Here is a 26381-nt window from a genome sequence, read left to right on the forward strand (position 1 = left end):
ATACATTGTTTGTGCATTTCCAGTGACTTAGTCACTTTGATGTTTGGGAAAACATGAATTGTTTTCCAAATCTTGCTCATGATTTCTTTAAAGTTAAATGTTATTCCTGCTGGGCACCCCTTTTAGGGATGATGTGCTCACCCATTCCCACTTTCAGTTTCTGTGACAGATCAGAGTTGCGCAGCGAAAGCTTCAAGGGATGAGTTCGCTAGTTGATTAACTTCTGCTATGTTTATTATGTTATCTATTTTATTTGTAAACAAAATGACTATTGTATATGTATCATTTGAGAGAAGTTCTTGTACATATATTTCTGAGCGGGGTTAGTTTTGGATTAAGTTTTATAGCAGATTTCTTAATTGATTGTTTAAGTATATGATTAGATATTTTGTACCTCTTTATTTAGTTAATCTCTTGGATTAGTCAGCTGTTAGCTTGGAAGGCGCTACACGAGCATTTCTCTAACAACTTGACACTTCTTTATATATTTCTTCTTCCCCACGACCTTAGTGAATGAATACGGAAAGAGATATTAAAGCAGTATAAAATATATTTTTCTCCATTTTTCCCCTTTTCATGTTTATTTTAAAACTAATATGGTCATAGAAGAAAGATTTTATCACTTAATTCTTCACAACTTGTATTGTCTGGATATCATAAACTTCAAAAATTTACATCTTTTGATTTTCTTCGCTTTTGTACTCATTCTTCAACTTGGATATAAAATTATATTCTTCCTCTTTTTGTTTGTAACCTTGAACGTCTTCAACTTTCTTCAAATTTGCGATGCTCCACTTGTTGATCATGATGGTGTTATATAGACTGTTGTTTCGCAATCAAACATACTACTAATAAGTTATTTTTTCTCCCACAAAAATGTTAATGTATAAATAATAACTGATCAATTTCATGCCTCAAAAAAATAAATAAAAATTTATCTTGAAGGGCTAAGAAGAATAAGAGACAAGACAAGAAGTAAATCTACTTCTTGTTGAAATATGATAATTGCATTATAGGGTAGTGTACTCTTCCTAGTCGTGTACCTGAATAAGCTTTACACTTATGACCCAACCATACGATCCACGGTCACAATTATCTTCTGTTTGTTCTCTCCTCATAAAGCAAAATAGGAGAGGCCTAGATCTTCAAAGACATGCAATAATGGGATAGAAAAGGGTCCGGGCCTCACACCAGTACCAATCTTGGTAAAGAAAGTAGTTAGGCGTGGGTTAAATTCTGCGGGTTCCACAATTCATTGTCAATGTATAAAGTGTTACTACCTAGATTTAATGTGAGTCGTCATCAATTTATACATCCATTTCTACCTGTAGCGTTGAAAAGTTAAATCTTGTTTGACAGTTTGTTATAGAGTACAGTTAGTAGTTTTTGCTTCAGTACTATTAGTACTTGGTAATAATATTTTCTCCATAGTCTTCCTTCATTTGTTCTTCAGGAAATTTCATACATTTTTCTTGATCTGCCAGAAAATTCCGTACGTTTGTAGTCTGCTGCATATAGTATTCTAAAGGCAGAATGGAGATGAAGAAGCAAAGCATCTCAGAGTTTCGAGAAAGAATGGACAAAACATTAGCACGTAACGATCTTGTAAATGAAGAGTCTATGAAAAAGCTAGTTGTAAAACAGTTCTCTCTTTCGCCATCAAAATCTGCCGAGAAAAGTCATGGTACGTAATTTGTTTGATAACATAACCGGATTGATCTGGTCTGTTCTCGTTTTTTTATTTTTTTTTGGTTAGTGATAAATCGTAATTACGCGTCATAAATTTCTAACTGTGTAATGATATTTTCCATACAGATGGTAACAATGAATACGTAATTGAAAAGAGGTCTAAACAAGTAATGAACTTTCTTGACCAGCTGAGGAGTGCTTCTGGAGATCATCATAATAAGCCTGGGGGTTGGAAGGTTTGTTCAATACTAAAAACTCAAACTATCTGGTCTTACTTGTCAGTAATATAATGAATAATTCTGATTTTCTTTTCTTAATAGGTTAAGGAAGATAATGATGAGTATCGGATCATGTATCGAGGAGAACCTAAAGGATCTCCCTTTCATACATTACTTGCGGAAGGATATGCAGATGCACCTATGGATGTCTGTAAGTTAGAGAATTACCACATAACTTCAGCATATCACTCTTTCGTTCATGGATAGTGAAGAGGTTTTTGATCTAACTTATTTCTTTTCAGGTTTATGTGCTGCATGGGAGGCAGCTCTCTACGAGAAATGGTAAGATACAAATATGGCGCATTCATAAATGTGCACCTATTCAAATGTCTTATATTTCAACTCAATATAATTTGTTATCATTTATACAATCCCCTAAAACATGCAGGTGGCCTAAAGTCGCAGTTCCAAAATTCAGAATCATGGAAACTAGAGCGCTGCAAAAGATTCGAATCGGAGAACATCTTTCCCTCGTCAGGTTCGTCCTAATAACATGAGTACACAAATTTGAAACCGTAATGTTTTTCCTTAAATTTTCATTCCAAAAATGTTGATTTTGCTACTCAATGTCTGTAAAAAAGGATGAAGGTTACATGGCCATTAGCAGCTAGAGAAGTTATTGTCCACTATTTGGAAATTGAATATCTTGAAGGTGATATGATTATTGGACTCCTAAACACTGTAAGTACACTGTACCCATGTCGGCGAGGAATTGCAGTATCTTTCTGAAAATAGGATATAATTTATACTTAGTTATTCTGCAAAAAGAAAAAAAAGAAAAAAAAAAGGAAGAACAACAACAACTCAGTTGACAGACCGAGACCCATACTAGAATTTGTAAATGAGATTTGGTTGGGAACTTCAATTTCAGGTGCCTGACATAGATAAAGCTACCAAAGAAACTCATGGATTCAGCAGCGAAGGGGTACCAGAAGCAAAGGATATTGTTCGAATGGATTTCGTTGGCGGCACTGTAATGAAGAAATTGTCCACAAATAAAACCTACTTTCGGTGAGTTTACGAGACTCTATCTGTGGGAAAACTCACAGGAACTAAGGTTTGAAAAGCATGCAAACATCTACCACTTTAACAATGCAAAATTTTAGCTCTACTATTAACTGGTTGTTTTGGTGGAGGAATTGTTAGGACAATAGTGAAAATGGATTTAAAGCTAGACTTGGTTCCTGCGTGGCTTATAAATTTCATTGCAAGGCAACTTCTTGGTGGTTCTTGCAAGCTCTATCAAAAGGTTCCATATTTGACACCAACATTTCATTTATATTCAAATCCAATGTATTAAATTGTTAATTAGCATCTAAGTTGGAAGGAATTCAACAGCCACACCTGATTTTGCAACTGCTTTTTGAAAGAGCACAAAATCAAGCCTGAATTCCACCTTGTTATTAAGGTGACATACGTTTTGATCGTTGCCTAGTTTTTCTTTTCCAAGAACCAGAATAAGAACTGGGAAGACGGAAACTGGCAAATTATTACCATGTGATGCTAAAAATATACTTCAGTGTTATTCATGTCTATTATTAGCTAGTACAGCAGGCTATGTGGCTTATATTATCTATTATGAAAATCCTTGATATTTCAGACAGTTGCCTCTGTGGCCAAAGGAGACAGAGATTTTGAAGAAGCCCTGAAGGGTCCGTTATATGTTCGAATACGTGAAGGTCTTTCAGGCAAAAAGTCGAAGAACATTTCAGAAAATAAAAATGGAGAATCAACACTGGCCCTATCAGCAGAGCAACATGAAATTGAAGAAGAAAAGATTGAACAGAATTCCACAGAAGATAAAGTAGGTGCTCCTGAACCAGTTAAGTCGGGCTTCAAAGGGAAAGAAGAACAAGAGAATGAATCATATTCAGAAGGGAACAAGAAAGATGCAACTGTGCCAGATAATCTAGGCTTGCAAGGAAATGGAGAAGTACACACTGAATGAGAACCGTTTAAGAATGTGAAAAAGGCACTCCCTTATTCAGGTACAAGAGTGTCTAACATCTGAAGGTGTTTTCTGAAATGGTAATTTTCAAGAAATTTGATTAGTTATTGACATTCTGGGGAAATACCAAAAAAAAAAAAAATTCTACATGTGCTGGTTGCGTATCATAATATGTACTCCGTCTTGTTAAAGAATTATCTTTCTTATTATCCAGAAAATAAATAAAAAAGAGACTTGTGTTACAAATTTTCTCTCTTTATTGTGACTTCTGAACGTCCTGACTTGAAAAAAAAAGAAAGCATCAACAACATAATGAAAAGAAAACCTTTGTTCTCTCTTCCACATAACGCAAAAATAATAGGAGAGAGCTGATTCAACAAGGAGATGTAGACGTGCAATAATGGGACAGAAAGGATCCGATCCTCACAACAGTACACCCAATTATGGTAAAGAAAGTAGTTAGGTTGGTTTAACTTCTGTGAGTGCCACGAACGTATTGTCGTTATATAGAGTAGGCTGCCTATACTTGCCAGCTCGTGCCAATTTAAGTATAAGCCCCCATTTTTAGAGCGTTGGGAAGTCCAATCAAGTTCTTATCCTACTACTACATTAAGTAGTACTGTTCCGGTGTTTCCTCCAGAGTGTTGCTTCATCGGTTCTCCAAGAAATTTCGATAAGTTGTCTGTGTATATGAACTAAAAGCCGGATCAAGATGATGAGTAAGCAAAAAATGGCGAAGTTTCGTGAAAAATTGGACCAAACATTAGCATGTAATGATCTTGTAGATGAAGAGTCTATCAAAAAGCTAGTTGTAAGACAGTTCTCTCTTTCACCATCAAATCTATCTGGTGAGAAAACTCATGGTTCGTCAAATGATATTATTAGTGAATACGCTTAGTAATCATCTAACTGTGTTATGGTGTTTCCTACACAGAAAATAATAACGAATACATAATTGAGAGGAGGTCTAAAGAGGTAAAGAACTTTCTTGATCTACAGAGGAGTGCTTCTGGAGATCATCATAATAAGCCTGGTGATTGGAAGGTTTGTCCGATGATACTAATGTTAGAGCTTATAAGAATCTTATCTCCAGTTACATCATAGGCGTTACATCATAGGCTAATTGAACACTCAACATCAAAGTATGAGCGGATGGAGTTTTCTGGCGCACTAATAGCACATGAACATACTCTTAAATCAGTGAAACACTTGTTTAAGCTGAGTAGATGTCTGAATGAAAATAGTTAGCTCAATTTGTGTGTAGAATAGTTGGTTCATTTAGTTCAAAGGAGGAAATAATTTAGTTTTGGTTTTCCTGTTTTGATAGGTGAAGGAAGCCAATGATGAGTATCGTGTCATGTATCGAGAAGGGCTACAAGGATCTCCCTTCCATACATTACTTGTGGAAGGGTATGCAGATGCACCTGTAGATGTCTGTAAGTTGGAGACTCAAAGTTTACCAAATGTCACAGCACATTTACGACACTGTTTTATTCTAGGTACAATTTTTTTGGTTTTTTTTTTTTAAATTCATCTAAATTGTGTATTTGTAGGTATATGTGCTGCATGGGAGACATCTCTCTATAAGAAATGGTAAGAAACTGTTTGAGCTCATGAAGAAAATTGCCCCTCTTCAAGTAGTTGAAAATTTCAGAAACATTTCATTACCTAATAGCAATCTAATACCTGGATGTCAGAGTTCTGCTGCTAAGTGCTAATGCTCGAATGAACAGAACAGATTGTGGATTCAATAATACCAATATTTTAAAGAAATCAAAAGTTTCAGAAAATCAATATATAGGTAATTTGTTTAAAAATCTGTTAACATGCAGGTGGCCCCAAATCACAGTTCCAACATTCAGAGTCACGGAAGCTAGATTGTTGCAAAAGATTCGGATCGGCGAGCATCTTTCTCTAACCAGGTTCGTCTAATAGCAAAAGTATATGAAAGCTGATACCTTAATTTTTCAATTGAATTTTCCTCAGAAATGTTGATTTTGCTACTCGTTGTCCGGAAGAAAGAATGAAGGTTACGTGGCCATTATCAGCTAGAGAAGTCATTGTTCACTATTTGGAAATTGAATACTTTGAAGGTGATTTGGTCATTGGACTCCTAAACAGTGTAAGTACTCTTAAACTTCATGTGTCAAAACAAACATATTCTACGGTTTCTACCTTGTTTTGCTGTAAATTATCTCCATATATATCATAAAACAAGTATGAGTTTGGGCATACTAAAATTTGAGATAAAATAAAAGAAAAAAGAACAAGAGAAACTGCAAGAACTTAAATCTATAAAGTTGAAGCCAAAGGCCAGTCGTTACCTTGATATTGGATCCAAGGGTTTCAGCAAAGACCTCTTAGTTTCTTGAACTCCTCAAGACTCAACAACTGATTCTTGGCTTTGATCCAATCCGTTGGGGTGGGCATGATAATTGCAATGTATCCTTCTCGGTCTGCAGATGAGTTAAGCAAATCAGCTTGTTTAATTAGCCTTTCATTCACCTCAAGCAAAGATCCTTTCACACAACACCTCACTATATAAGAAGTATCGCCGTTACTCGTCGACACTTTACATAAAGCTGTGTTAGGTTCAAAACGTTGTGCATTTCTTTTGCGCTTTCCCGACACCTTAATCTCACTCCGATTAGACTTTCCTACATTGAAATCAACGGTCTTAACTCTGTTACCTTTTAAAGCAACATGAGTTGAAGCCAAGCCAATTACGCACAACCCATTTGGATGGCGATAAACATACTGATCATGGTCCGGCTTCATAAAATCAGGAGCAAAGTAGCAAGTGAAGTTGCAATCTACTGCAGTTGGAGGAGTGAGTGGGAGACTGCAAAGATCAGGAACAAGAAGCTCATGTGGTTCTTCTTCTTTGCGTTGTTCACTTGAAGAAGGACGATGACATGGAACTGAAAATTCAATCATCCCAGCATCTTTTAATGTTTGGGTTTTGTCAAAGTAGCCTTCATCCTTTTGTTCCTTCTCCATTGGACAGTTTGGAGCCTATACAAGACCACAGCAACGATTTAATTAATACAGAGGAAATAATAGGGATGCAGCAACAATATATGTTGCCATAGTGACGCCCACACATGGATATGATTTAACAGCTGAAAACCTAAATTCATGTCGGCCATACACAGCAGTAATATGTTTTGCACATAGTTATTAGATGATAATACAGATCCCGCATATGTATCAGTTACAACCAAGGAAACATACATCCCAGAAAACATGATTTTTGACCTTAAAGAACAACATAGAATCGACTTTACTGCATATATTAGTATACTATAGTTGCTGTCTTCTGCTTAAGATAATGAAACTTGAGTAACTATACTGATGCATCTACTAGAACTTGCAAATGGAACTTTTTGTTTTGGAATTCAGGTACCAGACACAGATAAAGTTACCAATGAAACTCATGGATTTACCAACAAAGGGATACCAGAAGCAAAAGATATTATTCGAATGGATATCATAGGCGGCACTGTAATGAAGAAATTGTCTACAAATAAAACCTACTTTAGGTGAGTTTGTGAGACTTTTTTATTTGTGGCGATTAAAGTTTTGAAAACCATGCAAAATGAACACACCAGCCACTTTAACGACGTAATATTTTAGCACTATATTAGTATTATGATAGCAAAATAATGACTGATTGTTTTGTTCGAGGAATCGTTAGGACAATGGCAAAAATGGATTTAAAGCTAGACTTTGTTCCTGCGCGGCTTATAAATTTCATTGCAAGGCAAATTCTTGGTGGTACTTGCAGGCTCTATCAAAAGGTTTCATTTTTCACACCAACATTTAATTCATCTTCTTTTATCCTAAGTGGTAAATTGTTACTTGCCATCTAAGTTGGAAGTAATTCAACAGCCACCTGATTCTGCAACTTTTTTTAGTAGAAGACAAAATCAGGTCAATTCCGCCACATTATCATAGTGACTGAAGGACGCTTTGATCGTTATGCAGTCTTTTGTTCAATCTGTTCCAAGGACCATTATAAGAACCGAAAAGACCAGAATTGCCAAATAGATGCTAACAATATACTAAACTAAGAACACTTCAGTTTTTTTAAGTCTGCTGAACTATTTCAGCTAGTATAGCAGGCTATGGCTTATATCTACTATGAAAATCTTTGATATTTCAGACAGTTGCCTCTGTGGCCAAAGGTGATGAAGATTTTGAAGAGGCTTTAAAGAATCCGTTATATGTTCGAATACGTGAAGGTCTATATTCCGGCGAAAAGTTGAAGAACATTTCCGAAAATAAAAATGGAGAATCTATACCGGCCCTCTCAGAACTACATGAAATTGAAGAAGAAGAAAAGGCTGAACCAGATTCAATTGAAATTGAAGAAGATGCACTTGAGCCAGTTCAGTCAGGCTTGAAAGAGGTTGAAGAGCAACAGAATGAACCCTATTCAAAAGGGAAAAAAGAAGATGCAACTGTGCCAGATGAATCAGGCTTAGAAGGAAATGGAAAAGTAGACACTGAACTAGATCAGTCAGACTTGAAGGGAAATGAAGGAGTGATGCATCACCGTACAACAAGCCAAGATGTTGAACAATACAATGGTAATGGTGGCAGCGAAAAGAAGATTCGCATAAGTCTGCAGGTGCAAGAGGCTCTGGGGATGTTGGACAATCTCATGGGGATGGTTCAAAAAGGTGAATTTGGAGAGCAAAGTAGCTATGATGTTGAATGTGTTAATCCAGAGCATGTAAACTCAGAATTAGTCAACACAAAGGTAGGATTGACTTCTTCGATAAGTTATAAACAAGAAATGGATGATATAAGTAAGGGTATGGAGGAAGCTAACAGCGATAATGATGCTCATAATTCAAGGTAACCAGATCAACTAGCTGAGTTAGTGTGTGCTATATACTTTATTTTATATACATTTTACAAATTGTTCATTGAAATCGCCAATCACTAAAGGAACCCTTGACCAAATGTCTACAATCTGAAAACCTAAGTACTCTTCTTTCTCTTATTTTTTAACTTCCCTAATTACTTGCATGCAGATCAAAACCAACTTACACATCAAGAGAACTAGAAAATAACAGCACAGCTCCAGCATCACCTTTAGGAAAAAATGTTCCCCTGGCATACAATGAAAATGAAGCTCTAAAACCTTCACAGGATAATGAAGAAGTTGGTGTCAAGGTGAACACTACCCATGAAGGTAGTCCTAATCACGGAAGAGAGAAGTCAGGCCAGAAAAAGAGGTGGAGGTATTCTTGCGTACACTTCACTGCCAGCCTCATTTGAAACTACAGAGGACCCTGTAAACCTAATAGTAACTATAGTCACTGACATTTGATACTTATCTCTACCTACTTTGCAAAATGTTATTGCCGATTGAAACAAACAGTAAGAAGCCTGATTTGGCATCTCACATGAGAAACAATTTGAGATTGAGACTAAGCCTGTATCGACTTCATTCTAGAATGGAAAACAATGTTAAATACAAAAGCGAAACCATGCCTAGAAATGGTCGTTTTTTTCTGTTGTTCGGCTGTTCCTCTTCTGCTTAATATGTTCACTTAATCTGTTCAATTCCTTTGTAAGGTTGAACAGAGACAACCCTGACACTTTCATCGAGCGAACAAACTAATACTTGACTAAAGTCCACCATCGGGGCATTTCATCTTGCTTAACCCCTAGTTAACCTAGTTCTGCTTTGATCATGAAGTATGACTATCTTCTATGTTCTAAGAGTTAACAAACTAACATAAACATGTATAGGATGTGTAAGGGTCGCAAAGACGCAGTCAACTGTGGCATGCGTACTATCCTTAACTAGAACGCGCTGATCCAGCAATCGAGTTTTTCAATATCCACAACAAACTATGAAAATTAACAAGATTTAATAATAGCTTCCACCAATTAAGAAACTATAAAAGAAATCCATATAGCTAAATCATCAGAATCCTAAAAACAAATCCAAAACCCTAGAGAAGCAGGTTTTACTTATTGACTGCACAGATTTGTACTCTAATCATACCGTTGGATTTGGTGAGCAACATGACAACTCTTTTATTTATGATTGCATAAACATGGGTTGCAAATTCCTAATTGTCATACTACATGCCACACACTTTTTACTGAAACTCCGGTGAGCATCAAAACAAACTTACAGGCTCTTTCAGTTACTATAACATGTTCAAAGAAACCCCCAAACGACGAAACACATATTGCAGGTGGTTTAGATCACAAAATTTCTAGCAATGACTAATGAATTTAAACCCTAGACAGCAAAATAAACAATAGATGTAAACAAGAAAAAGAACCTGTGAAAGTATCTTTGAGTCCTCTGTATCCATGGCTAATTAATCTTTCTCAAGGTTCCTCAATCCACCATAAATCTGTCAAATGATGAGCATCAAAGAATACTAAACCCTAAACAGTGAGAATGAAGAGAACCAGAGTTTGAAAGTGAAAGAAAAGCTGCAAAAGGGGAATAAAAGTTCTTCGGGCAACCAATTACTAAGGGCACCCAAGTAGGCCCGTAGTATTTATTGTACTGTAAGTGAGTATTACCATAACAACGAATTGACTCGGTGAAGAGAAAGTAAAAAAAATGCAGAGAAGAAATCTTTGGGTCTCTGCTACTAAAATCCTAAGCAGAAGATTACGTTCAAGTTCTCGATTTTCAACTAATTTGGATCCCGAGTTACAATCTACTAGAGTTATTTCTTGTTCGTTTCACCATGCTGGAGAATCTAGGGTTTTTAAGAGCTCATATGGCAACATTTTTCTGGCGAATTACAGGAAGAATTTCTGTTCATTAGATGAAAATTCTGGGAGATGCTGGAATTGTGGAGTTGTGGCTGTGTCTAAACCATTTCTCTCTTGTGACTCTTGTAAAAGCGTTCAACCGGTTCATACTTCCGTGGATTATTTCCAGATTTTCGGATTGTAAGTATGTTGATTATGTTTTGTTCGGATCGTGTTGTAGAAAGAAATTGTTTATTAAGATGCCCTAATTGGATTTGTAACAGGGAGAAAGCGTTTGAGATAGAGGATACCAATCTGGAGAAAACATATAAAGATTGGCAGAAGAAACTTCATCCTGATTTGGTTCATATGAAATCTGAGGTTTGTTTCACCATTTTTACATGATTTTACTTATTTTTTTACAATTTATGATTTATATTGATCCTTGTGTATGTTTATTTTAGAAAGAAAAGGAGTTTGCTGCTGAACAGTCCTCTCGGGTAATTGATGCTTATCGAACACTAAGGAAGCCGTTGTCTAGGGCAATATACCTTGTAAGGATTCTTATTTTATTTACCTATTCTCTTAAACATTTTGATTAATAGGACCTTGATGTTACTAAATATGGAGTACAATCAAAAGGAAGTGCTAAGTCTTGCTAGTTGTGATTAAGAGAACTGTATCATCAACCAAAGGGCTAATTATTTGGAAAATGTTATAAAAAGTAACACTATCACAAGTCATTATGTAATTCAATATTATCTCCGTCTTTTGTACCATTTAAAGATTTCATTTCCCTATATCCGTAGTTACCGTATTCTGACATTTCTCTTGGTTTCTGAACATGCCGTATTCTGACATTTCTCTTGGTTTCTGAAAGTTGGGTCTTGGTTTCTGAACATGCTGTATTCTGACATTTCTCTTGGTTTCTGAAAGTTGGGTCTTGAAGGTGTACATGTGGATGAAGAAAGAACAGTATCGGATCCTGAATTACTAGCTGAGGTAACTTTTGTGGAGTCTAATTTAGTTTCCATGAGGATAGGGGGGAGAGCATGACCTGTTTATTATATATTGTTGAATCAAGGGATAGCAAGGCTCATTTACTATACATATGGTTGCACCAACTTACATCTTTTCTGAAGCCTATTTAAGTTTCTTAACTATTAAGTGATGGATATTAAGCTATTTGAATCTTTTTTGAACTTTGCCTGAATTTGCTGATCTTGTTGCAGATCTTGGATATCAGGGAAGCAGTTGACGAGGCCTCTAATTCACAGTCTTTAAAGAAAATCCAGGGTCAGGTAACGTGGACACTTATTTTAATTATAAATTGTATAATGACCACTCTTTGTGACTGAATATAGTCCCAACCTGCTGGGCATCACTTAGGCTGTTTCTCCGGTTGCAATAGGACTTGATTAATTTCCTACTTACTGAAAGATGATATTTCCCTTGGGAGGGACCTGCTGGGGAATCAGTTTATTGTGGTCCCTTCATCTAGTCACTGCTTCTCTACGTCTGCCCACGGCAAAGTCCTTGGTTTGTGAATCTGCGATCACTTGCACCCTACAAGATTTTTGCAGTTTAGCACCCTTAGGATTTGGTCTTTCTCACTTTCTTGACCGATTTACTTCCAGTCAATAAAATCATCTAATTATTTGTATGTGATTTCATTGTGTAACTCTTTCTGTTTCTAATCCAGGTACAAGAGAAGCTAGAAATCTGGTCCAAGTCCTTTGAGAGTGCTTTTAACAAAAAGAAGTTTGAAGACGCTGTAACCTCAATTCAAAGAATGACTTGCTACGATCGAATAAATGACGAAATTGTAAAGAAGCTTTGATTTAGGTAAGCCTTCTGTGAATCTAGATTATCTCAACAATCTTGTAGAAGGTAGACCAACACTATGTTTGTTTACTCCTGACTCATCTGAGTCGTCTGGATCTGAGTGAAATCACCTGACTCATCTGGATCTGACTCAATATGTTTGTTTTGAGTCAGATCTGACTCATCTGACTCAAAAAATGTGAGTCAGTGGTTTGGTCCCGTGAGTCAGGGGTATTTTGTTACCTGACTCAAATGGGTCCGAGTCAGGGGTTATGTCTGAGTCATAGGTCGAGTCAGATCTGACTCAAAATGCAAAACAAACGGTCTGACTGCTGACTCGGCCCGAGTCAGAGGTTGACTCAGATCCAGACGCCGAGTCAGCTGCAAACAAACAAGATGCAAGTGTTTTAATATTAGTTCATGCATGGCCTGTTAGATTGTTTCTCGTGATCTTCTTTTATTCGAAGAATATCCATATTCAGAGAATCCATATTTGCATGTGTGCATTAGAGGGAGCAAAAAACTTTTGTCCTTATATACCTTTGTTCTGTTGGTCCATGTTAGCTTGGATTTTGCCAAGTAAGTGTTTACGAAGTTAAGAATGAATATTAGATGTAAAATTGATTGTAGATCATAACTTTTTCTGAAAGGAAGACGACGGAGAAAGATTAATAGAATCAGGAGAAGTCATCGAAGTAGTATTCTGTTAACAAATGAAGTTATCCAAGGAGAACATTGGACTTTCTGGTATGTGCTGTTTGAACGAAACCATCCCTAGACTATAAACCATAACACCACTGGTTTTGTGAGCTAGATAGATAGCTTTTCCTTTTGTTTTTTCCTTAATGAAATAGATAACAACCTCTTTCTGATAACCAAAGACGGAGCAGACTTGAACTGAAAACAGGAAGATAAAAAACCGGCCATAATACTTATTTAAATTAAAAATAAAATTGTTATAAAATGTATGATTAAATGATTGGGTGGGTTAATTGCTAATAAAAATTCACATGGTGGACTCAAACAAAAGTCTTCCAAACTCTCTTTATAAAAAGGGCTATAAATGGATTAGGTAGGCTTGGTAATAGTTCCTTACCGTACTTACTCTGTATAACCTAGCCAGGCACGCTCTCATTTTAATAAAGCCCCAAAAGCTAGTTACTTATAATGTTCTCATACTTGTCCTTTATGATCTGGTCCTACCCAAGCCGTAGGTTACCACATTCTTCTTTAGGCTCTTGCCCACTAGGTTCTTGTCCACTAGGTTTTTACCACAATCAGTCGATATTTCTAAGTTAGATTCTTATGCTAGCACTATCATTCGTTCACTTAATCTACCTACTTATTCAAAAAAAAAGAAAAAATCTGAATCGAGATTCACAACTCAGAATAGGCAATCTAACAATCGACAATCCCTCTTGTATATCATTCTCATTCTTTCCTGGAAATTTTCAGTCCTGGCCTTCAGATCCTGAACCTTCGCCAGTGCTTTCTCTTCCTCCAGGATGGCATTTGAAGATGGAATTACGCAACAATAGCCGCATTGTCCACCTTGATGATGTCAAATCGTTGACGAAGCCAACTGACATTGAATCTAAGGCTCTCACAGTTTGTTAACATCTCATCCCACTGCTGCACTTCACGGTTCGTGACATTATGCAGAGACGTGTTGTCCATCTCTTCTATCATGGGGAGATGATGTGAAACAACAGTCACTAAAATGGGAGAGAAACGTTACACTAGTCCTGTGGTAGGCATTTAGCTGTATTTCTTCCATATGGTGTTTACGGGACAATACGAGACAAGGACGTCATGTGCATCTCAAAGGGAAGACCTGCGTCAGGATAGTGAATCTCGTCTCACTATTCATGACTATCCTAACGCGGGTCTTCTCTTCGTGTTGCACATAAGGTCCTTGTCTGGTAAACACCAAATTGTGGAAGGGCTTGTCATATCCAAATGTTACGTGGCCCTTTATACTAAAATCTGGAAGAAATACGGTCGTACTACTACCAGGGGATTGGTGAAAGGTTGCTCTTTCATTTGGTGACCGTAGTTGCAGGTTTTCTCCCTATGATAGAAGATATGGGGAACTGCATAATGTCATGAACCAGTGCAGCCGTGGGAGAAGATGTTAACCAACTGTGAGATCCATAAGTTTAACGTGAGTTGGTTTTGTCAACGACTCGAAGTAACCAAGGAGAACTGTGCCGCTATTGTTGCTAACATAATTCCATCTTCGATTGCTATCCTGAAGGAAAAGAAAGCACTGGCAAAGGAATCAGTAAGATTCGAGAAGATGATTCAGGATCTGAAGGCTAGGACTGAAAATTTCCATAAAAGAATGAAAATGCTTTACAAGAGGGATTATCGATTGTTAAATGGCCTGTTCTAAGATAATCTTGGTTCAGACGGTTTTCTCTATTATTTTTTTTAAAAATAAGTAGGTAGTTTTAGTTAACAAACGGTAGTGCTAGCATCAGAATTCATTTTTAGACGTAATACATCCAATTGAGCTGCTCGATTCTTGGCAACGACATAATCTTTTACCTGCTTGTGCATCATATCATGGAAGATTGCAGTCATAGCGTGTTAATAAATAGCACCCGCATTTTTTAACCAAAAGGCATCACATGTAATGAAAATTTCCGATTTCAAGTTCGGAATGCAGTTCTGCTAGCATCATGCTCATACATTTTTATTTGGTTATAGCCACTGTAGCCATCCATAAATGAGAACACATCATGGCCATTGGTGGCTTCTAATAATATTTGGACGTTAGGAAGTGGGGAATCATCCTTGGGACAACATTTATTCAGATTTCTAAAATCTGCACATCCAATTTGGCCATTTTTATTTTTTATGTAAAACCAACTCATGGCTATGGCTTATCGAGTCAGACCGTCGGGCTCAAATATTTCAACTGAATACATTTTTCTCAAACGTCCGACTCAACCAAAAGGTAGAAAATATTACTGTTTAAAACAAGTCATACTCAACTCACTTAACTTAGATTTAAACAGGTGAGGTTCATTTGAGTCGGATATAGATGCCTAAAAGAGACGCTGATGGTGTCCAAATCTGACTTGTATGAATTTCACTTGTTTGGATCTGGCTGATTGAATTTTTTGAGTGTCCTTATTCCTTTGTTGGGCTCTGATTTATAGTTTAAGTTTGTTCTTTTTACCCTGGTTGGAATATAAATGTCTGACACTCTGACTTGATGTACAAAGATTTCATTAATAGAGTTCCTAAGCTTGAAACCTGGTGCAGGTTAGCATTATATAACGATGAATCATATTCAGATTCGTAAAAACATAAAGACCCACCTTAGTCTTTTATTATTCGGGTTTTTGGATCTCTGGCATCTCGCTTATACTTTATACATGTTTTTGCTTTACAATACTTTTGCTGGTCTTCTTATTAGATAATGTATGATAATCAAATTGACTAGTGTGAATTTTACTTGTTTCAGTCTGCTTCAATTGTTTTTATTCCTTTGATGCCTCAGAATCTAAGTGCCAGTAAAATTTGTCATCATGTTTGAGATATGAATGCCTTTAAACTCTGACATTACTGTACAAGAAAGTTTATTATTAAATTCCTAAGCTTGGCAATCTCATGCAATTTAGTATTATATACCCATGAATAGTTTTCAGATTCTTAATAACACAAACACCCCTAATTTATTGTTACCCAGGATTCAATCTCTGACTTCTCTTTTGGACACAGTTTGGCTTTGTATATAGTACTTCTGTGAGAAGATTTCTAGAATTGGTTGTCTTATTAGGTTATACTCCCTCCGTGCTAAAATGAAAAGGTGATGGTATCTCTTTTGCAGAAATGGAGGGAGTATATGATACCCGATTGAGTCAATGAAATTTCTTTTTCAAATAAAATTTCAGTTGTTAAGAAATATTAAGAACGTGATAAATTGTTTTTTTATTGGCTGAAAGCAGTTTGTTGCGTGGAATGGTGAGACTGCGAGAAGAGTAATTAGATGTACTTGAACCTGGTTGAGAATTCTCATGTGAAGGCTGGACAGACAAGTTTTCCAATTTATATTTTGGATTCATTCTCAGATACAACTGGTTAGTCACAACTACCATCTCGCTGGATTATTCATTTGGAACTTTATTCTGTGTATATTATTTTATATCCTAACTTGTTAGCTGCATTTTAAAAGTGGCTTCAAGTGAAAGATTTCCTTCGTATCATCCAAGGTTACGTAGAGATGGTTTGTTTTGGTAATGATAAGAGACTCTAGAATAGGCATGTCAAGTAACATGTACTTTATGAATATATGATCATCATGTTAAATAACAAAAGCTTCAGTAATCCTTCCTTTTTAGGAGCAAATCAAGCAGCCGCCAACCACACAGACGAATATATTATTGTATACACAGAATGCCCACAATGTAGTGGGGTTTCCCTGATGAAGTACCAAAATTGATGTTGGCCGAGAATGATCATGTTGACTAGAAGAACATATGCAAGACATGGCATGTTCTAAAGCTTTGAACTACTTAAAAAATTCATTAAAAAGGCTGCGTATTTAACAAAGGGTTAACTCTAAGCTTGATTCGATAGTCTAGAATTTTTCAGAATAAGTTACTAATCTAGGTGTAATTATCTAGCTGATGATGTGTCACCTAAAATTAGCAGTGCTTTCTGAATCAAGTGGGACTGGAAGATGGTTGGGCTTCCTTCGGATATTCGTTAGGGGGGGACCGTGGTTTATGAGCTTTTTATATATTATTCTTGTCATGTGAATCCATGTTCTGTACCTTAATGCAAACAGCAGAATCGGGATACTGAAATACAGAGCATCTCTTCTGTCCAGATCTCAAGTTGCAACTGCATGATTGTAAATGTTGAATTGCACGTGGTTCTTGTCGTCCTGTTCTACCACTATTCCAAATTGGGATGTTTGTTTTGTTTGTAAACTGATCAGACCAAGAAGAAGAGAAAGATTGATGCTTGCTGTAGAGCAAAACCCCACCACAGTTTGGAATAAAACCGCTGGCCACATGATGTGGCCTGACAAATGCTAGACCTAGTTGATCAATCATTTCTCTTCCACATCAACTGCCACTGTGCTCATCGTCAGACATGTTTTAGACTAATAACCATCAATAGTTTTTCTGAAACATGGTGTACTGTTTACATCTCAGAGAGATGAGAAGAGAGAATAGGGGACTTGTTAACATCATCTGCTTCTTGATCTGACAATGGAAGCTTCTAGTAGTGGGTTCCACTTCACCAAAGAGGTAACACACCACACCAGGAAATGAACAAATATAGTGACATGGTCGGGTCCCCAAAGAAACTGATGAATTTTCAATTTCCAACTACTACCGTTTTGTTCTGGGGAATTATCTGTAATCCCCCCAAGTCCCAATCTAAACCCCATAGCTATTATGCATTCCACAAAAAATCGAAGTTATAGAAGGTGTTGAATTTTCTGATGCTGACCAGTGACTACTATGTTTCTGATTGTTGACCCTTTAGATTAGATTCCATGCTGTGAAACTATATCTTCAAATTACACTTATCTTATTTCTCAAATAATGGCTCCTCTTATAATACCACCAGTCTTTCCAGATTGACCTTTTGTTCAGAGACTAACAGTGAAAGTTGGAGATATTTACAGCCGTCTAAAACAAAAAATACACATGATTGAGATAATTCTTGAACTCAAATCAGTAAGTAAGATAGTCCAGCTCCACAATGATCGTGTGCATGTGCGTTCCAGGGAGTTCTTTTTTTTTTCTTTCTTTTTGTTAAATACTCCAGGGAGTTCTAAGAACTACTTTATTGACCGTATAATATGTGCTACTATTATGTAAATGCAATCGATGGCATATCCCACAGTTTAGCTCACCTTGGCGACACTTTCGGACCTACAAAATGGAATATGTGGTATGTTTGGTCCCATTTATGAAATATTCCAATGGAAGAAATAAACCCACCGACAAGTTTACTATTTACCCAATCAGAATGTGGGGCTTGCAGTTCTTCTGTTCTTGCAATCTTAGCTCACCGAAAGAGTGGGTCCAAGATCTTACATAATTTAGATGAGATTACATGTAAATGGACATTAGAGTGGTTGTTGATAAGAACTAATAGACTCGCTATATTGGGGCCTGGGTTTTTTTTAATAAGCTAATCTTTAGTAAGCAAGCGGAATCTGAGTAGACTGCAATTGGCAATCTATATCTGAGGACGAGAATAGCGAAGTGGTTTCACCAGACATAATATTCTTTCCGTCCCGGAAAAATTGTGTGCTTTCAATTTTTGCCGCCAGAATTAGATTAAAAGATCTAGTTTTTGTGGAACAGAAATAGTAGTCAATAAAACTACAAAATAAGTTAATATTAAAAGAAGTATGAGGCATTGTGTAAGTGTCCAACAATTAGATGGGTCGGCCACACTATAGTTATCGCTCGTGATATCCTTTCATTAATTATGCTAATAAAAGTGTCATGTTGGTTTATCCAGGATAAGGGGTTTTCATTTTTAAACGGGAAAGAGGAAGATGCTTCATAATAGAAGATTTATTGGATGAACGTTGTAGCTCAAATAAGTGACAACTGTTTATGGTTGGTTCCGAACTCAACAATCAGGTGTAAGCCATGGAAACCAAAGAATAGAGTTTGTTTTGAAGATTATAATATGAACCGAATTAGGTTTAAAATGCATATACACCAGTTGATTCATGATAACTCAGTTCGGATGAGGGGTTATATGTATCTCTTGTAACGATCTGTGGATAGTGGAGTATTTCAGAGTAGCTTATCGAAGAACTAAGCACGTTATCCATGTTAAATGTGTTTGGCATCCGCCCAATGAAGAGGAAATGCTCATATGTTGTGATGGTGCAGTAAAAGACAACCCTGGTGCTGCTAGCACTAGATTAATTGGTAGAGGAGCTGATTTTGTTGTTGTTGGAAGTATGAGTGTTGACTTAGGTATCATAAAAATTATACGACAGAAATCTATGTAGTTATTTATGGCTTGGAATTGTGTTAGATTGGATGCATGAAGAGTCTATCCATTCTAACTCGGCTAGTGTGGTTCAATTTTGCATAACTTGACTTTCTTCAATATATCGATCGATCCGGCATTTGTTATTCTAGTTTTGGGGGGTCTTTTGACCATCTTTTCTTGTGCGCAGTCCGTAATTTACAAATATGCATGTGCAAATTATTTTTGTATTACAAGAAAAACTTCTCGCATATTTAATGGTTTCCATTCTTGGTGCCATGCTACTGCGAGTGAGTTAATCAATTAGCTATAAACGCTAGTTGTTTGATATCTTTTTTACTTAGAGATCTCGAAAATCAAATAGATTTCCATTATCTTGATTGAAAAATATTTGAAGGAAATCAAATATGTTTCCAGTTGGAGGAAGGGTAGCACTAATCTTCACGAAGGACTGTGGAGATCCAAGAGACGTAAAGATCACTAGTGAAACTAATAGCTTAAAGGGTATATTGTGTCCTAATTACATTCTAGTCCGAAGTATGATAGTAGGTGTTATGTCGAAAAAATATACGAGGGTTAATCGGGTAATATGACTTGTTCGATTGTGAGAATGAGAGGTTGATGACGAATAGTCCTCGCCTAAACCAAGATGATGGTCGTTCAAAGTCTACTTTGGTCGCTGATAGGAGGTAGGGTTGGTCTAGGGAGGGACGCCGAAAGAGAGTATATTAGAGTTTCTCAATTGCAGAGTATTGCAAACTAAGAGACTCTAAGAGAGAGAGAGTTGCGGAGATCTTGTTGTCATTTTAACTATTTTATGTTGTTTTGCCTTGTTCGTAATGACCAATCATGGGTATATTATAGCTCTGCAAAAGCCTAATCTCTAGTCGGTGGGATAACGATAAGGAGAGATGATCATCACCTTCTCTTAGGTCACATGAATAACTAAAGATAGACAACATGTCTAGTCTACCCTAAGATGACTCCTCACAATCGACTATTCTCTTTCTGTGTGGGTAGGCTGATACCCACACGTTGTCGTAGACCGCCAGACCAAAACCCTAAGTTTACCGCCCCCCCCCCCCCCCCCCCTATTTGTGACGTGACTAGCCTTTGTGTGTGATGTATCGTCTGATGTGTTAGTATTCTCTAAGTTGTTGTGAATTTAGATGGAGGAATGCATGTGTTTGCACGTGGAAGCCGTTTAAAGTCATATGAAGTGCTCTAGAAGACTTGTTGTAGCTGTGTATATCGTGTGGATAACACAAGCTTGGTTGAGGCCTATCTTTCACTTAATTGTGTACGTTTGTATTTAGGTGAGAACTGTAGGGATGGCTTTGTAAAGAGGCTTAAGGAAAGGTCGGTCCCGAAGAGGCGCTATGACCTGAAGGAAATCAACACGACTGAGGTATCATCAAACCATCGTTTTCGTACTGCGGAGGTATCATCAACATATATTAATGGTCTTCGTACATAGGGAGGCGAGCAGTACGATTGAGGTGTCATTAATATATCGTTGCCAAACTGTGGAGGTATCATCAACCTCTGGTAGTGGTCATCCATACACAGCGGAGGCGAGCAGTATAACTGGGGTGTCATCAACCTATATTTTTGGTACTGCGGAGGTATTATCAACCTCTAATAGTGGCCATCCGTATACAGCGGAGGCAAGGAGTACGACTGAGGTATCATCAACCTACCATCGACTTACTGCCGAGATATCATCAACCTCTAGCAATGGCCATCCATACACAGTAGAGGCGAGCCGTTTGAACTCGACTGAGGCGCGCAATCAAAGTTAACCTATAGGAGAAAGAGATCTTTTACCTTCAAGTGGTGAAGTCCTTTCTATTTTAGAGTGATCGGTCTCGTCTCCTCTGATCGATGAACACATTGCGCTTCGGAGCGATGGAGGCTCTTCACCTCGGAGTGATGGACAATCTTCTTCTTGGAGTGATGAAGGATCTTCGTTCCTAAAGCTTTCTTTCTTCAGGAGTTGAACTTCGTCACCTTTTTTTGGGCCTCATACTATTTAAGTTCACACGCTCCTTGATGAGATTTTTTTGAAGTTGTAATAATAAAGATTCGAACTTTAAGACTTGTGAAGATTAAATTTAAAGATTTAATAAAAATGATAAATAAAAGCGAGAGTTACTGGGACTAGGATTTCACCGAATTCATATCATTAAGTTCAATTATTTATTCTTCAACAATTCTAGCTCAATAAATAAAAAACATGGACTCTTATTTTTGGCAAGATAGATTCTCAAAATATTAGTTGTAAATCCTAAGTATGGGACATCAAAATATCTAAGAAAGAATGACTCATTAAATGAAATGACAACTAATTAATCAAAATCATAATTCTATTTTAATTAGTGCAAAAGTCATATAGAGAATAAAATAATTTTACCCACGTATGAAATTCGGCTTCCTCCGTCGTCCCAGTGTTGGGGTTTAGCTACTCATGATATAGACACTCTCAAAATATTTTTTATATAGCTCAAATGGTGTTTACAACGAAGAAAAGGAGAAAAATAACATAAACCGCTAAACAGGCGTTACAAACTCTCCCAACTCTCGATGCCCATCTATGACTCCAGTAAACTCATTATATAGTCTCAGCAGCACCCAATATCTCTTGTTCAATGTACAAATATTCTCTCTTTACTCCATTATTCTCCACGGGAATATTTTCCATTATTATCACGCGATTCTAAATTATTTGATTCATCCCAAAACCCCCCATTAGACATCCGCAAATATTAAAAGAATATCCTACGTAACTTCCTACTATAACTTAGAGAATCAAATCACTTAAACCCGAAAATATGTTTTTTTGACTTCTCTGCCAAATCATGGAGATTTTATTCTCCTTCCCTTTTCTGTTACGTGTATATGAGCTGTTGAACTATCTTCAGGATAATAACAAATCAAAACAGAATATCTTCTTTCCATTTCCTTCCATATAACTCCTCCAATCAATGCAGAATATACTCCCACGGCAAATCTTCTCCAAATCATCATGTAATAACACAAACAATATCTTCACCTCTATTTTCTTCAAACCGAGAATATATCCTTCCTTTTACAAACCAAAGGCAATCACCGATCCTCCCCTTATCCAATCCGGGAGTGCGAATAGCAATTAGGATGCCCCTTAGTAATTGGGTACCCCTTATCCAAAACTGAGAGTCCGAATAACATGTGTTCTCTGGGGTACAAAAACCACTTTTCGAACAACTTTCTCCATAAGAGCTTATTTCATAAAATCACCTACAAACAAATTTATTAGTGATAAAATGAGTCCCAACTAATGTATTTATGGGTGAAAATGCTTCGCATTTTCGTGCTCATCAAATTCCCCCACACTTACATTTTGCTAGTCCTCAAGCAAAACAGAAAACTGACCTGCTATACAGCTGATCATAAAATAAGAGAGAGAGAAGACCCGCTACACAGCTAGTCATATATATTTTTTTTATTTTTTTTATAAATATATTTTTTTAGACCCGCTACACAGCTGATCATAACATGCAAGAAAAAAGAAAAGACCCGCTACACAGCTGGTCATAACCGTAACAATCAAATTATTATTATTATTTTATTTTTATATTTTTCATTTTTTTTTAGACCCGCTACACAGCTGGTCATAACATGCAAGAAAAAGGAACAGACCCGCTACACAGTTGGTCATGATTTGCAAGGAATTTCCTGAAAAAATAACGTAAAAAGTTAACCTCTCCCCCACACTTAAACATTACATTCTCCTCAATGTAATTGAGTCATCCAACGCAAATATTAAGATGGGAAATGCAAAAAGTAAACGAAAATATAAGAATAAAAATACATCTACTGGAATGTACAAAAAGGATCCCCATAAACTAACAACCTAAAAATTTGGGGATCAACCCAAAATACAACATTTACAAATGACAACTTCACATTTATGTTATCACGATGTGGAGACACTGAAACTATCAAAAATAGAGGCTTATCTCCAAACCAAGTTTTTACAACACAAGGAAGTGTGTAAAGAACATAATATGGGGATATTATTGGGACTGGGAAATTTTCAATTGGCTCATGCACGATATCAGGAATAGGCAAGTCTTCTGGGTACTTAGATGCAAAGTAATCCAACAACACTTTAGAAGCACACAATTCTAACCCTAAATTAGGCAATCTTTTGGAAGTCTAGGGGTCTAGAAACAACCTCTAAGTTGGGTGAATTATCTGTGGGATGGATTCATCTATGGAATAAGGCAAATCATCCACACAATTATCCACAGGGTCATCTATATGTTCTGTTTGGAACAGAGAGTCACTACAAGATTCATCATCATCAGCATATAATCTTTGACATTCAAGAACTCTCAATCTTTGTTCCAAACTAGGCGGTGTGTGTTTGTAATACTTCTCATATATTGTTAAAGGTGATTCTTCACTTACCACATGTGGAGTAGAAACTCCATACTGTTGCCTACGCTTATATTCAGCAAGCGTCATCTCATATGAGGTTTCCTGATGATTTGAATTTCTACGCTTATATTCCGCCAACGTCATCTTAGGAGACGTCTCCTCGGAAGAAGTCATCATCCTCAAAAAGTCTCTGAAAAGAAATACAAAAAGAAACGCATAAAAAGGAAAAAAGAAAATCTAAAATGAAATGAAAATACTGTACAAAATAAAAATAAACCTAAAAATAAATCTAAAAACAAATCCGCTTCGGCGGCGCCAAAAATTGGTGAGATTTTTTTGAAGTTGTAGTAATAAAGATTCGAACTCTAAGACTTGTGAAGATTAAATTGAAAGATTTAATGAAAATGATAAATAAAAGCGAGAGTTACTGGGACTAGGATTTCACCGAATTCATATCATCAAGTTCAATTATTTATTCTTCAACAATTCTAGCTTAATAAATAAAAAACATGGACTCTTATTTTTGCCAAGATAGATTCTCAAAATATTAGTTGTAAATCCCAAGTATGGGACATCAAAACATCTAAGCAAGTATGACCCATTAAATGAAATGACAACTAATTAATCAAAATCATAATTATATTTTAATTAGTGCAAAAGTCATATAGAGAATAAAATAAATTTACACAAGTATGAAATTCGGCTTCCTCCGTCGTCCCAGTGTTGGGGTTTAGCTACTCATGATATAGACACTCTCAAAATATTTTTTATATAGCTCAAATGGTGTTTACAATGAAGAAAAGGAGAAAAATAACATAAACCTCTAACATAGGCGTTACAAACTCTCCCAACTCTCGATGCCCATCTGTGACTCCAGTAAACTCATTATATAGTCTCAGCAGCACCCAATATCTCTTGTTCAATGCGCAAATATTCTCTCTTTACTCCATTATTCTCCACGGGAATATTTTCCATTATTATCACGCGATTCTAAGTTGTTTGATTCATCCCAAAACCCCTCATTAGACATCCGCAAATATTAAAAGAATATCCTACGTAACTTCCTACTATAACTCAGAGAATCAAATCACTTAAACCCGAAAATATCTTTTTTTGACTTCTCTGCCAAATCATGAAGATTTTATTCTCCTTCCCCTTTCTGTTACGTGTATATGAGCTGTTGAACTATCTTCAGGATAATAACAAATCAAAACAGAATATCTTCTTTCCATTTCCTTCCATATAACTCCTCCAATCAATGCAGAATATACTCCCATGGAAAATCTTCTCCAAATCAGCATGTAATAACACAAACAATATCTTCACCTCTATTTTCTTCAAACCGAGAATATATCCTTCCTTTTACAAATCAAAGGCAATCACCGCTCCTCCCCTTATCCAATCCGGGAGTGCGAATAGCAATTAGGATGCCCCTTAGTAATTGGGTACCCCTTATCCAAAACTGGGAGTCTGAATAACATGTGTCCTCTGGGGTACAAAAACCACTTTTCGAGCAACTTTCTCCATAAGAGCTTATTTCATAAAAACACCTACAAACAAGTTTATTAGTGATAAAATGAGTCCCAGCTAATGTATTTATGGGTGAAAATGCTTCGCACTTTCGTGCTCATCACTCCTTTGCATGACCTGGTAGTTGTTCGTACTTGTGGGCCTGAGCACAACGACTAGGTTAGACATTTCAGCAAGTGGCGATTTTGCCTTAGACTGCCAAATGAAAATTTGACCCATGGGCCTTAAAATAATCGTTTTACCCTCGCTCCAAAAATCACCATCTAAAATAGGCTAATTCTATAGCGGCTTGATACAGTGTAGTGTTCAAGTTGGACGAGGTCCCGCGGTTAGACTGCCAGATCACAGATTTCAGATTTCCTCGTTAACAAAGTTTATGGTATCCTTTGTATTTCCTTTACGCACTATACTGTATATCCTTATGGTTTTGAAATATCACAAGTAGTATGCTAACCAACCTAGATAGTTTTTAGCTTGAAAGTTAAAATCCTACTAGACTTGTTCTTGTTGAAAACAAATCTTGAAATATATATCATCTTATACTTTGTCAAGTAAATATTAGGTTGACCTTGTAAATACAATCAGGAACAAAGATCTTATTTGTTAAGTTCACACGTATTGTTTGTACAAGGATTTTCCATACAGGTTCACGAACGAAAAGGTTGGTAGTACACTAGGTACGCTCATTTTTTTCAATAATTCCTTGTATGAAATTTTATCCAAAAATAAAAGCAGACAAGAAAGGTTCGTGGATAATCTCATATTGAAATTCTTAAATTATAAGATGACTAAAGTACAACTTCCTATTACTTTAATTATAATGATAAAATCAATATAATCGGGAACTTAAAAGTAAAGCAAGGCATCATAAATTTTGTTAACGAGGAAAACTACAAAGTAGAAAAACCCCATAACCTCGACCAGTTTAAAAAGAATTGTATTAAGCTGCTAGGTTGGAACATTAA

At 36.5% G+C, this 26381-nt stretch overlaps 4 protein-coding genes across 13 annotated transcripts; 3 read left to right on the forward strand and 1 right to left on the reverse strand.

Annotated features, from left to right (window-relative positions):
* The first annotated feature begins 1317 nt into the window (after window positions 1–1317).
* LOC113323383 lies at window positions 1318–4161 on the forward strand. The gene is made up of 9 exons (XM_026571676.1): window positions 1318–1684; window positions 1816–1925; window positions 2010–2118; window positions 2210–2249; window positions 2356–2445; window positions 2549–2648; window positions 2839–2978; window positions 3114–3216; window positions 3568–4161. The coding sequence occupies exons 1-9, from the start codon at window positions 1534–1536 to the stop codon at window positions 3913–3915; spliced, it is 1191 nt and encodes a 396-aa protein (XP_026427461.1). The 5' UTR covers window positions 1318–1533; the 3' UTR covers window positions 3916–4161.
* LOC113323385 (protein Simiate-like) lies at window positions 3974–10378 on the reverse strand. 4 transcript variants are annotated; one of them, XM_026571680.1, is made up of 3 exons: window positions 10227–10378; window positions 6240–6930; window positions 3974–4597 (listed from the first exon to the last, which is right to left on the reverse strand). In XM_026571680.1, the coding sequence occupies exons 1-2, from the start codon at window positions 10257–10259 to the stop codon at window positions 6262–6264; spliced, it is 702 nt and encodes a 233-aa protein (XP_026427465.1). In that variant the 5' UTR covers window positions 10260–10378; the 3' UTR covers window positions 3974–4597; window positions 6240–6261. The 4 variants fall into 4 exon arrangements, with proteins under 4 accessions (XP_026427465.1, XP_026427466.1, XP_026427463.1 ...); XM_026571681.1 differs by having other exon boundaries at window positions 4472–4610; XM_026571682.1 differs by lacking the exon at window positions 3974–4597 and having other exon boundaries at window positions 6079–6371; window positions 6606–6930.
* Window positions 4593–9418, forward strand: LOC113323382. 3 transcript variants are annotated; one of them, XM_026571673.1, is made up of 10 exons: window positions 4593–4763; window positions 4850–4959; window positions 5243–5351; window positions 5469–5508; window positions 5748–5837; window positions 5938–6037; window positions 7318–7457; window positions 7613–7715; window positions 8081–8778; window positions 8958–9418. In XM_026571673.1, exons 1-10 carry the CDS (start codon window positions 4628–4630, stop codon window positions 9202–9204), a joined length of 1773 nt encoding a protein of 590 aa, XP_026427458.1. In that variant the 5' UTR covers window positions 4593–4627; the 3' UTR covers window positions 9205–9418. The 3 variants fall into 3 exon arrangements, with proteins under 3 accessions (XP_026427458.1, XP_026427459.1, XP_026427460.1); XM_026571674.1 differs by having other exon boundaries at window positions 4850–4890; XM_026571675.1 differs by having other exon boundaries at window positions 4915–4959.
* A 114-nt stretch (window positions 10379–10492) lies between the features above and the next one.
* On the forward strand, window positions 10493–17309 carry LOC113323384 (iron-sulfur cluster co-chaperone protein HscB, mitochondrial-like). 5 transcript variants are annotated; one of them, XR_003347559.1, is made up of 8 exons: window positions 10493–10854; window positions 10938–11034; window positions 11118–11207; window positions 11590–11655; window positions 11886–11954; window positions 12356–12498; window positions 16437–16568; window positions 17143–17309. XR_003347559.1 is itself a non-coding variant. In XM_026571677.1 (7 exons), exons 1-6 carry the CDS (start codon window positions 10517–10519, stop codon window positions 12491–12493), a joined length of 798 nt encoding a protein of 265 aa, XP_026427462.1. In that variant the 5' UTR covers window positions 10493–10516; the 3' UTR covers window positions 12494–12498; window positions 16437–16805. The 5 variants fall into 5 exon arrangements, 1 of the variants encoding a protein (XP_026427462.1); XR_003347560.1 differs by lacking the exon at window positions 17143–17309 and adding an exon at window positions 16830–17071; XR_003347562.1 differs by lacking the exon at window positions 17143–17309 and adding an exon at window positions 13108–13224 and having other exon boundaries at window positions 16437–16805.
* Window positions 17310–26381: the final 9072 nt, after the last annotated feature.

The sequence above is a fragment of the Papaver somniferum genome, chromosome 11 (genome assembly GCF_003573695.1).
Source record: "Papaver somniferum cultivar HN1 chromosome 11, ASM357369v1, whole genome shotgun sequence".
Lineage (NCBI taxonomy): Eukaryota > Viridiplantae > Streptophyta > Magnoliopsida > Ranunculales > Papaveraceae > Papaver > Papaver somniferum.

Bases quoted from the DNA above. Each gene is read 5' to 3' on its own strand.
- LOC113323382 (XM_026571673.1), top strand. From the start codon at position 4,628: ATGATGAGTAAGCAAAAAATGGCGAAGTTTCGTGAAAAATTGGACCAA. The intron at 4,960-5,242 runs GTTTGTCCGATG...CTGTTTTGATAG, and splicing joins ATAAGCCTGGTGATTGGAAG to GTGAAGGAAGCCAATGATGA. The intron at 5,838-5,937 runs GTTCGTCTAATA...TCCGGAAGAAAG, and splicing joins GAGCATCTTTCTCTAACCAG to AATGAAGGTTACGTGGCCAT.
- LOC113323383 (XM_026571676.1), top strand. From the start codon at position 1,534: ATGGAGATGAAGAAGCAAAGCATCTCAGAGTTTCGAGAAAGAATGGAC. The intron at 2,250-2,355 runs GTAAGATACAAA...TAAAACATGCAG, and splicing joins GCAGCTCTCTACGAGAAATG to GTGGCCTAAAGTCGCAGTTC. The intron at 2,649-2,838 runs GTAAGTACACTG...CTTCAATTTCAG, and splicing joins TTATTGGACTCCTAAACACT to GTGCCTGACATAGATAAAGC.
- LOC113323384 (XM_026571677.1), top strand. From the start codon at position 10,517: ATGCAGAGAAGAAATCTTTGGGTCTCTGCTACTAAAATCCTAAGCAGA. The intron at 10,855-10,937 runs GTAAGTATGTTG...GATTTGTAACAG, and splicing joins TATTTCCAGATTTTCGGATT to GGAGAAAGCGTTTGAGATAG. The intron at 11,955-12,355 runs GTAACGTGGACA...TTTCTAATCCAG, and splicing joins TAAAGAAAATCCAGGGTCAG to GTACAAGAGAAGCTAGAAAT.
- LOC113323385 (XM_026571680.1), bottom strand. From the start codon at position 10,259: ATGGATACAGAGGACTCAAAGATACTTTCACAG. The intron at 6,931-10,226 runs GTTCTTTTTCTT...GGTCTTGTATAG, and splicing joins ACTCAAAGATACTTTCACAG to GCTCCAAACTGTCCAATGGA.